Source organism: Lipotes vexillifer, unplaced genomic scaffold (genome assembly GCF_000442215.2).
Source record: "Lipotes vexillifer unplaced genomic scaffold, Lipotes_vexillifer_v1.1 scaffold238, whole genome shotgun sequence".
Lineage (NCBI taxonomy): Eukaryota > Metazoa > Chordata > Mammalia > Artiodactyla > Lipotidae > Lipotes > Lipotes vexillifer.
Window position 1 is genome coordinate 2,487,746 of NW_006785665.1, and position 9,889 is coordinate 2,497,634.

Here is a 9,889-nt window from a genome sequence, read left to right on the forward strand (position 1 = left end):
GGGGGGGGGGGGGGCGGGCCCTGCCCCTTAAGGAGCTGGTACTAGCAGCGTGGCGTGAAGGATTGGGGGCAAATATGGGGACAACAGCGTGGCCCCCAAGCTGCAGTCCTTGGAGCCACAGCAATTGAGAAGAGGCCCCTGTGAGTTACCCCAGAGGTACCAGGTGCCAGCTGAGTCCCAGATCTTTGCCCACAGGACCCAGCTGTGATCCAGCACCGACCCAGCACGCACCATGCCACGCTTGACGTCTACAGCCCTTTTGAGACCCGGGAGGTGAGATTCTGGGAGCACGGGCGGGCGAGGAAGGGTAGGGTATGCTAACAGGCCCACTTTGTTGGGGTATAGGGGATGTTTTTGCATGCAAAGGAAGAAACACCGTGATCTTAGCTCCCTGAGAGAGGCCGGTCTGCCATGGGATGCCTAATCCTTCTAAAGACACTAAGGCCAAGGATCCATTGGTTTCAGCTCTAAATGTCCGTCTTGGGAGGACCTAGAGTCTGGCAGGGCCTGATGAAGACCCTGTCTGGGGAGCCTTTTTTGAAGAAGAAAAGGGATGGGGCCGGTTGGACTTGTGGAGAAAGCAAACTATGTTCAGGTATACAGTTAGAAAACAAGGGATGAAAAGACTAGACTTGTTTGTCTCACTGCAATAGAAAAAGATGAGTTTTTAAAAGTTTAAGGAGGTTGATATGGTAGATTAGTGCTTTGAGTCCTGGGTAAGGAACTCGATGTGAGGGGTTATGAGGGCTGCTGCAGGTTGTAAAAGAGTTCTCTGATACAAACACAAGAACTAGCTTTCTAACAACTGGGGGAGGGGCTGCCACCTTAGGTAATGAGTTCTAGGTCTAAAGGTATTCAAGTAGACTCTAGATTCCTGTGTTATGAAGGACTAGATGATCCCTAAGGTTTTTTGCAAACTCAACAGCCACCACCAAGCTATGAGCCTCCTGCTCCTGTTCCGATAGCTCCACCCTCAGCTCCCCCTTTGCAGTCTTCGAGAAAGCTCAGCCCCACAGAACCCAAGAACTATGGTTCCTACAGCACCCAGGTAAAGGGGGTGTATGGGTAGGGGTTGAGGAGAGGGGCCAGCCCTGGGGTTCAGGACTCACATTGCCCTCTGCTCATACTGGTCAGGCTTCAGCTGCAGCAGCCACAGCTGAGCTGCTAAAGAAGCAGGAGGAGCTCAACCGGAAGGCAGAGGAGTTGGACCGGAGGGAGCGAGAACTCCAGCATGCTGCCCTCGGGGGCACAGCTAGTAAGTGGATCCTTGATAGGGTTGGAGAGGGCATCTGACAGGTTCAAAGTCTCAAAAAAGTACCTCAGAGCATGGGCACTGGAGCCAGACTGCTGAGTTTGAATTTGGGTGCTATGTCTTATTAAGGGTGAGCTCTTAGGCAAGTTGTTTAATCTTGAGTGTCTCAGTTTCCTCACTTGTAAAATGAGAATAATGTTTGTACCTGTTTGACAGGACTGTTATGAGGGTTAAACAAAGTCATCTATACAAAATGCTGGGCACAGTGCTTAGAAGTTGTAAGTCATAATAAACACTCAGTATTAATATAACTTTTGCTACTTGCCCTTGTTTCTTTGAACCCTCAAATTGGAAACAGAAGAGAGGACCCGGAGGTGAAAGGAAGGGGGAGTGATTTGTTGGTCTCTGTCTCACTTGTGAGATCCTCCTGCTGTTTTTGTGCCTTACAGCTCGACAGAACAATTGGCCCCCTCTACCTTCTTTTTGCCCAGTTCAGCCCTGCTTTTTCCAGGATATCTCCATGGAGATCCCCCAAGAATTTCAGAAGACAGTATCCACCATGTACTACCTCTGGATGTGTGAGTAGTGAGAAGCCTTTTTGAAGGAAAAGTACAGGTAGTAACTTGTACATCTTTCTTTTCCTGGAGCCCACTCACCCAGAACTAGACACTTCACCTATCCTCAGCGTTTGAGTTTAAGGCTCATTTCTCCAGGACCTGGATTACTCCTTTTACAGTATTTAGAACTTATTCTCTAGTCTTCTAGCAAATGTATGTTCTTGCCCTCTCCCCCTTTCCCCTGTCCTTATGCATAAATGTATTCTGAATCCTTTAAATGTCTTTGCCAAGGGGATCACACATGATTGAGATTTGCTAGTTCTGTCTCCCCTGCTGAGGATCCTGTGAAGGCAGAAGCCACCTTCCTCTCCTTAGTCTGCCACATTTGGTTAGGGCTGTGGGGTGGGCTTCTAGGGAAAGGAGCTTTCACTGACCCATCATCCTGTTCCTCTAACCCTTAGGCAGCACTCTGGCTCTTCTCCTGAATTTTCTTGCCTGCCTGGCCAGCTTCTGTGTGGAGACCAGCAATGGCTCAGGCTTTGGGCTCTCTATCCTCTGGATCCTCCTTTTCACTCCCTGCTCCTTCGTCTGTTGGTACCGCCCCATGTATAAGGCTTTCCGGTAAGAAGCAGGAGTGGGGATGGTGGAAAGGGAGGGGACTTGGATGGGTCCCATTCTGCTTCTCCAGCCCTAATTCTTTGCCTACACTTCCCTTTCTTTCTCTTTGCAGGAGTGACAGTTCATTCAATTTCTTCGTTTTCTTCTTCATTTTCTTCGTCCAGGATGTTCTGTTTGTCCTCCAGGCCATTGGCATCCCAGGTTGGGGGTTCAGGTCTGTGAGGCTGCCATCTACCTTCACCCCTTCCTCCCACTCCTGTAGACCAAGTCAGCCTTGGGTACTGGCATAGGAGTTGTTCAGAAAAAGGAAATGTGGTTTTTATCCTTGGGAGGTGCTAATTTAACCAGAGAGACAAGATGTCCTCCATGATAGAGAGCCCAGACACAACTCTCAAAAGACATAGATTAAGGGAAAGATGGCTGTGGTCAATCTGAAGAGGCTTCCTGGAGGAGACATGTGTAACCATGGTTGGAGAAGAGGAAGAATCCTCAACAGAAAGGTCTGTTTGGAGTGAGGATGTCTGGAAGATCTTGGAGAGCTGGGAGCTGATCGTTCAGAAGCTGGGATTAAACTGTGAAGAGAGTAGGTGTAGTTTGGGATTGTGGTGCATGGCAAGCTGCCAGACTGACAAGAAAACGGCCCCTGGTGGGAAGACATAACCAGCAGAGAAGCTGGGGGGACAGAGACCCAGCTGTGAGCAGCCCCTCTTCACTTCCACATACTTTCCCCTCCTTACAGTGGCTGGATCTCTGCTCTGGTGGTGCTGAAGACCAACACAGCTGTAGCTGTGCTCATGCTGCTGGTTGCCCTCTTCTTCACTGGCATTGCCGTGCTGGGAATTGTGATGCTAAAGCGGGTGAGGGGCTGTAGATGGGGCCAGGAGAGTGAGATCATGTGTCCCTAGGGGCATGGGTGGAACATTCAGGAGCAACTGGGGAGGGCCAGGCTGACGGATGGGTTCTCAGCTAATGGACCTGGGAGGCGGGTGTTGTGGGGTATGTGTGGGTGTAGGTTGGTAGGGAGCCACAAGGGAAAAGCTAGAGCTGCAGGCTGGTGAGTGGTGGTGATGGCGTTAGATTGGAGTGGGGTAACGGGGGCCAGAACGTGCTGCAAAGTCTATGCCTCTACTTGCAGATCCACTCCTTGTATCGCCGCACAGGTGCCAGCTTTCAGAAAGCCCAGCAAGAATTTGCAGCTGGTGTCTTCTCCAACCCTGCGGTGCGAACCGCAGCTGCCAATGCAGCCGCTGGGGCTGCCGAAAATGCCTTCCGGGCACCGTGACCCCTAACTGGGATGCCCTGGCCCTGCCACTTAGGGGAGGTGACCTAGCCCCCATCCCTGAGGTCTCTGGGACTTGATGAGACGTCACTACTTGATGTCTTAACTATAGTGCCCCCAGTCCCACAGCCATGACTGCTGACCCTGACTTAAGGGTGTGGGGAGCCCTGTGTGACCCAGTCACTGCTTCCCTCCCACTCCCCTTCCCCCAGTCAGGCCACACTGCTGCCACCTCTACACGCCCCAACCCAGATTCCTTCTGCTGTGCCAAGGCTGTTGCTTCGGTTATTTAAATAAAAAGAAAGTGGAACTGGAACACAAATCACACCGTTTCCAGAATTTTAATGGGAACTAGGCCTTATGGAAGAGAAAGTGGAGGAGACTAGAATGGAAGCAGAATGTGGACTCCAGAGGGAAGGTCTGACCTGGCCTTAGTGTAAATGGAGAGCTCTCGGGGATGGGACAGCAGCGCCGGATGGCAGGCGCAGGAAGAGGGAGGGAAGTCCACGGTTGGGGTGGAATCGCGGAGCTGCCAGGGAGCCCAGCTCCCTACCCTTCTCCATTAATGACAGGGAAGAAGCCGCTACTTCTGCTGGGTACACAGCAGGCCGAGGGGCCTGAGAGGCTGGGTGGGGCTCAAGTGGGAGCCGAAAGCGTTGTTAGCTCTGGCGGCCAGCTCGCCCTGCAGCCCTGCCTCCTGCTCCCTCCCTCCCTCCTTCCCTCTCCCCCTCCCACAGGGTCTCTGGCGGGGACTACAACTCCCGGGGTGCGCCGCGCTGGCCCTCGCACCATGCCCCTCCTCCCGCACCATCCCATCCCCATCCCCCGCCTCCAGTCCCGGACCTGCTGCAGCCGAGCTGGGGAAGCGGGGGAGCGGGGGTGTGGTGGGGAGGGGAGGGGAGCGGGGCTGGCGACCCAGGAGGCGGCGGCGCCGCCGCAGCCTCTCCCCACCAGGCAGCCTCGGATCCCACTGGACACCGAGGGCACACCGACCGCGCCTCTAGAGTCACGCCGCCTCTCCCCTCTTCTCAAGGCTTCTTTCCCATCCTTCTCGCCTTCACCCTTCCCACCCTTCCCTGGGTTCCGGACCGCCGCCCTCTCTTCACTCCCGGACCGGCCCTTCTCGGCGCCTCTCTTCTCTAGGGAGATGCGATGAGCCGGTGCCCCCGCGTCCTCATCGCCGTCCCGGGCACGGTGCCCGTCCAGTGCCCGTGGTGGGGAGGGAGCACTCCGGGGCCCCTGCGTGACGCCCCTCCCTTGACCCCCTCCTCAGCTGGAGTCCCTGGGCCATGCCCCAGGGGACCCAGCCAGGGGGTGGGGTCTAGAGCGAGGGGGGTGGAGAGGAGGAAGGACGGGGCCTCCGGCGCCTCTGAGATGCTCCCAAGCGTCAGGGGCGGCCGAGCGAGGCTCAGGCGACCGGGCGGCAGGCATGATGCCCTCGCCTAGTGATTCCAGCCGCTCGCTGACTAGCCGGCCCAGCACCCGGGGCCTTACCCACCTCCGCCTCCACCGACCCTGGCTGCAGGCTCTGCTCACGCTGGGGCTGGCTCAGGTGCTCCTGGGCATCCTGGTGGTCACCTTCAGCATGGTGGCCTCATCTGTCACCACCACCGCGAGCGTCAAGAGATCCTGCCCGTCTTGGGCTGGATTCTCGGTGAGTTGGGTGCACAGTTGTTGGGTGGGGGAGGCTCCTCGGGCCCCACCCCTCCACACCAGCTGCCAGTCCAAATCCTGGCCTCTCCTCCCTCTCCTGGTCCTCCTCCTCCTTACAGAGCTGGGTGCACCCTGTGGTGAGGGGCTCACTCAGGTGCCTCCCCTGTCAGGCTGAGCCTGTGCCCACTCTATCCCCAGCTGGCGTTTTCCGGGGTGGTTGGCATTGTGTCTTGGAAGCGGCCGTTCACTCTAGTGGTAGGTGCCAGGGTCTGATGCCCACGGGGAGGCAGGTGCCTAGCACCTGAGGGGATGCCTATTTATGCCCTCAAAAAGGGAACTGACTCTCCCATTCATGCTGTCTAGGCACAAATGTCTGTGAAGGAGGGTGGCTCCATCTGCGGTAGAGGGTACTCTTGGGGCCCCAGCCCTGAGTCTGTGCCCTGTTTCCCCCAGATTTCCTTCTTCTCCTTGCTTTCGGTGCTCTGTGTCATGCTCAGCATGGCTGGCTCTGTTCTCTCCTGTAAAAACGCTCAGCTGGCCCGAGACTTCCAAGAATGCATCTTGGTGAGATTTGAGGAAAGAGAGCCTGAGAGTGCTGGTTGGGGGAAGTGCGCAGGACAACCTGGGCTTGTCCTGATTCAGGCTGCCTCACCCTCTCCACTCCCACTCAGGACGGAAAGGTCTGTGTGTGCTGCCCTCCTGTTCCTCTCCTGCGGCCCTGTCCAGAGTCAGGGCAGGAACTGAAAGTTGCCCCTAACTCCACCTGTGATGAAGCCCGAGGGGCCCTCAAGGTGAGCATGCACCCGCCCCCCCACCTCCGCCATTCCTTCCTCTCCTGCCATCTTCCTGGTTCTCACCCTTCTGCCTCCTCCTGGAGTCCTCACAGGCCCCGAGTATGTGGGATTTACTCCACCCCAGTCTCCTCTCACATCCCTCTCTCTCTCTTGCCTTCCCCAGAACTTGCTCTTTAGCGTCTGTGGGCTCACGGTTTGTGCCGCCATAATCTGTACTCTCTCTGCTATTGTTTGCTGCATCCAAATCTTCTCCCTGGACCTCGTGCACACGGTGAGTGGGGAGCCGGGGTCAAGGCTGAGAAGGTAGGATGCGGGCAGGGTGTGTGTGCTGGGATTGGGCTTGAGGGGTGATGGTTACAGTGCTGGCTTTTGAGCACCAGGGGCTGTGGGTCACCTGTTAGGCATGTCTGTTGCAGGGATATTTAGGGGGTCCAAAGGAGGGTGAGGAGGGAAATGACAGGGAGTAAGAGAAATACGTGATGCCAGTCTGGGGGCATTGAAGAGTAGGACTAAAAGTTGGGCGGAGTCAGGAAGGTCTTAGATGCGGGTGGGGATAATGGGTTGATGTTCTGGTGGGGACAGAGAACAGATAGTGATTCTGGGTGCAGAAAGGTCCATGTAGAGGAGGACTTTCTAGATGGGCAGGGCAAGAGCTGAAGGTCCTCGGCTGGGGCAGGGTTAGAGGAGGAACTGGTTTGGCAAAGGGGCCAGAACTGAGCTTCTTGGAGGGGGTGGGGCCAGAAAATGTAGATGAGAGAGGAGTTTGGGAGCCAAGGAGCTGTATTCCCAGAAACCAAGTTTGCTGACTTGCTTGCTCCCCAGCAGTTGGCCCCTGAGCACTCAGTCTCAGGCCCTCTGGGGCCTCTGGGCTGTACATCCTCGCCCCCAGCCCCTCTCCTACACACCATGCTGGACTTGGAGGAATTTGTGCCGCCTGTGCCCCCGCCGCCCTACTATCCCCCAGAGTACACCTGCAGCTCAGAAACAGATGCACAGAGGTGAGGCCAGGTGGAATCTGTGGGGAAACTAAGGAAGGCGACTGGGGCTGAGGCCGGGGATTGGTGGGGAGGGATCTTTTTGGAATAGGAGCTCTTTCCCAGGCTTTGACCCTCTCCCTCATCCTGCCAGCATCACCTATAATGGCTCCATGGACAGCCCGGTGCCCTTGTATCCTACTGATTGCCCCCCTTCTTATGAGGCCGTCATGGGGCTACGAGGAGACAGCCAGGTGAGAGCAGGGCTTGGTGTGGGCTGGGGAGTCAGAGATAAGCCTGAGAAGCTGAGTGAGCTGCTGTCACTGGATAAAGATAATACTAGTTCTCATGATCTTTATAGCACTAGCACATTCACTGTCATCTTTGATCTGCCTGTGAGCTTGGAGAGGTGGGTGGGGTAAGAACTATTATTTCCATTTTACAGATGTGGAAACTGAGGCCCACATAAGTGACTTGAACAAAGTGACAAAGCTGGGCTGGAATCTAGGTCTCCAGAGCTCTGTCCAGCCTATGGGATGGCCTAATCAGTGTGTAGGGCTCGACCCTTGACCCTTGTGTCTTCTGCAGGCCACTCTGTTTGATCCTCAGCTTCATGATGGCTCCTGCATCTGTGAGCGAGTGGCCTCCATTGTAGATGGTGAGCAGAAAGTGGGGAGGGTGGACAAGGTCTGGGATGCCTGGGATAGCAGAGCTGGGTGTGGGGGGCAGAGGGGGAGAGATGAGACCGAGTTGGTGGTTGAGGGACAAATGAGGGCTGGGGCTTCTTGCAGTCCTGGGCTTAGTTGTCTCCTCTGAGATAAAACTGGAGGCAGGATGGCCCGCAAGAGGCTGGGCCTGAGAAAAGAGGAACCGCCTGGGCCCGGCCAGGCTGGTGCTACCCGGCAGCCCCTACCACCCACAGTGTCCATGGACAGCGGGTCTCTGGTGCTGTCAGCCATCGGTGACCTCCCCGGGGGCTCCAGCCCGTCGGAGGACTCGTGCCTGCTGGAGCTGCAGGGCTCCGTGCGCTCCGTTGACTACGTGCTCTTCCGCTCTATTCAGCGCAGCCGCGCCGGCTACTGCCTCAGCCTGGACTGCGGCCTGCGGGGCCCCTTTGAGGACAGCCCCCTGCCCCGGCGGCCCCCGAGAGCTGCCCGCTCCTATTCCTGCTCTGCCCCCGAGGCCCCACCCCCTCTGGGTGCCCCCACAGCTGCCCGAAGCTGCCACCGGCTGGAGGGCTGGCCGCCTTGGGTGGGACCCTGCTTCCCTGAGCTGAGGCGGCGGGTCCCCCGGGGAGGCAGCCAGCCAGCTGCAGCCCCTCCCCCCCGAGCCCCGGCTCGCCGCTTCAGCGATAGCTCAGGTTCCCTCACCCCACCGGGGCACCGGCCTCCTCAGCCGGCTCCCCGACCACCGCTGCTGCTGCCACGGTCCCACAGTGACCCGGGCATCACCACCTCCAGTGACACCGGTGAGCCGCCACAAGGTTCAGGAGAGGGCAGGCACTGGGAGTTAGAGGGCCAGTGATACCCACCAGGATTTGCGACACTGTTGAGGTCCCTGGGGAAGAAGAATGGGTGAATTCACTCCTGCGGTAGACACTTCTTATGTCACCTCCTAGAAAGACATCAATAGCTTAGTGGCTAAAAAGAGAGGATTTGGTTTTTGGAACGCAGTCTCACATTTCCCAGCTTGGGCTAGTTACCTACCCTCTACAAGCCTCAGTTTTTCACCTGTAAGACAGGTATAATAACAGTACCTCACCATAGGTACTGTGGAGTTACTGAGGAGAGATGCAGGTCAAGTGCTTAGCCCTGGCACAGAAAGTGTTTGTCATTACCATTATGTGTCAGGTACTGGAGAGGCTGCAGCAGGGCACGATAGCGCCTTACTCCCTGATTTGGTGGATCGTACCATCTAGTTGCTGGTGGACCTGAGCAGAGATGATGCCCCCTTGGTTGGGAATGGGGTGTGGAAGCTGGGCTTGAGTTCTCAGGAGGGCCGTGAGATTGGCGGGCGCATCTACTGAGCGCTCCCACTCAGTCCCTGTCTCTCTTTTCCTTCTCAGCTGAATTCAGGGACCTTTATACCAAAGTGCTTGAGGAGGAAGCTGCTTCCATTTCCTCTGCAGATACAGGTGAGGCATATGGTTGGTGCCCAGGGGGCAGGGGGTAGGGGAGTAATGCCTGGCCTTCTCTGCACCTCCCATTCCACCCACTCTCCCTCTTCCTCTCTCTGTCTCTCCAGGGCTCTGCTCTGAAGCCTGCCTCTTCCGTCTAGCCCGTTGCCCTTCCCCCAAGTTGCTACGTGCCCGCTCAGCTGAGAAACGGCACCCTGTGCCCACCTTCCAGAAGGTCCCCCTGCCCTCAGGCCCTGCACCTGCCCACTCCCTGGGGGACCTGAAGGGCAGCTGGCCAGGCCGGGGCTTGGTCACTCGTTTCCTCCAGATGTCTAGGAAGGCCCCAGACCCCAGTGGGAATGGAGCCCATGGACATAAGCAGGTAGAGTGAGGGGATCCAGGGAAGACACCCAGGAAAGCCTGGTGCTTCAGGTGGGGCCACACTGATGCTCTTTCCTGTGGCCCCATCTAGGTGCCCCGGAGCCCATGGGGCCGGCCAGGCCGAGAGAGCCTCCACCTTCGCAGCTGCGGCGACCTTAGCTCCGGCTCCTCCCTGAGACGCCTCCTGTCTGGCCGCAGGCTGGAGCGCGGCACCCGCCCCCACAGCCTCAGCCTCAATGGGGGCAGCCAGGAGACTGGGCTCTGA

At 57.0% G+C, this 9,889-nt stretch overlaps 2 protein-coding genes across 5 annotated transcripts in view; both read left to right on the plus strand.

Moving 5' to 3' along the window:
* SCAMP3 (secretory carrier membrane protein 3) overlaps window positions 1–4,028 on the plus strand; it is a 4,627-nt gene extending 599 nt beyond the window's left edge. The window contains exons 2-9 of one of the 2 annotated variants that reach the window (XM_007457942.1): window positions 196–273; window positions 926–1,048; window positions 1,135–1,255; window positions 1,702–1,830; window positions 2,271–2,430; window positions 2,540–2,641; window positions 3,167–3,284; window positions 3,563–4,028. In XM_007457942.1, coding sequence (XP_007458004.1) covers window positions 196–273; window positions 926–1,048; window positions 1,135–1,255; window positions 1,702–1,830; window positions 2,271–2,430; window positions 2,540–2,641; window positions 3,167–3,284; window positions 3,563–3,709 — 978 coding nt within the window. In that variant the 3' untranslated portion in view covers window positions 3,710–4,028. The remainder of the gene's footprint in view (window positions 1–195; window positions 274–925; window positions 1,049–1,134; window positions 1,256–1,701; window positions 1,831–2,270; window positions 2,431–2,539; window positions 2,642–3,166; window positions 3,285–3,562) is intronic. The other variant, XM_007457943.1, reaches the window with a different exon arrangement.
* Window positions 4,029–5,135: 1,107 nt separating this feature from the next.
* Window positions 5,136–9,889, plus strand: ENTREP3 (endosomal transmembrane epsin interactor 3). Of its 3 annotated transcripts, XM_007457944.1 has the most exons (12): window positions 5,136–5,360; window positions 5,558–5,614; window positions 5,813–5,923; window positions 6,031–6,150; window positions 6,317–6,424; window positions 6,979–7,151; window positions 7,282–7,381; window positions 7,716–7,785; window positions 8,050–8,595; window positions 9,193–9,261; window positions 9,372–9,625; window positions 9,716–9,889. In XM_007457944.1, exons 1-12 carry the CDS (start codon window positions 5,136–5,138, stop codon window positions 9,887–9,889), a joined length of 2,007 nt encoding a protein of 668 aa, XP_007458006.1. The 3 variants fall into 3 exon arrangements, with proteins under 3 accessions (XP_007458006.1, XP_007458007.1, XP_007458008.1); XM_007457945.1 differs by lacking the exon at window positions 5,558–5,614 and having other exon boundaries at window positions 6,976–7,151; XM_007457946.1 differs by lacking the exons at window positions 5,558–5,614; window positions 5,813–5,923; window positions 6,031–6,150.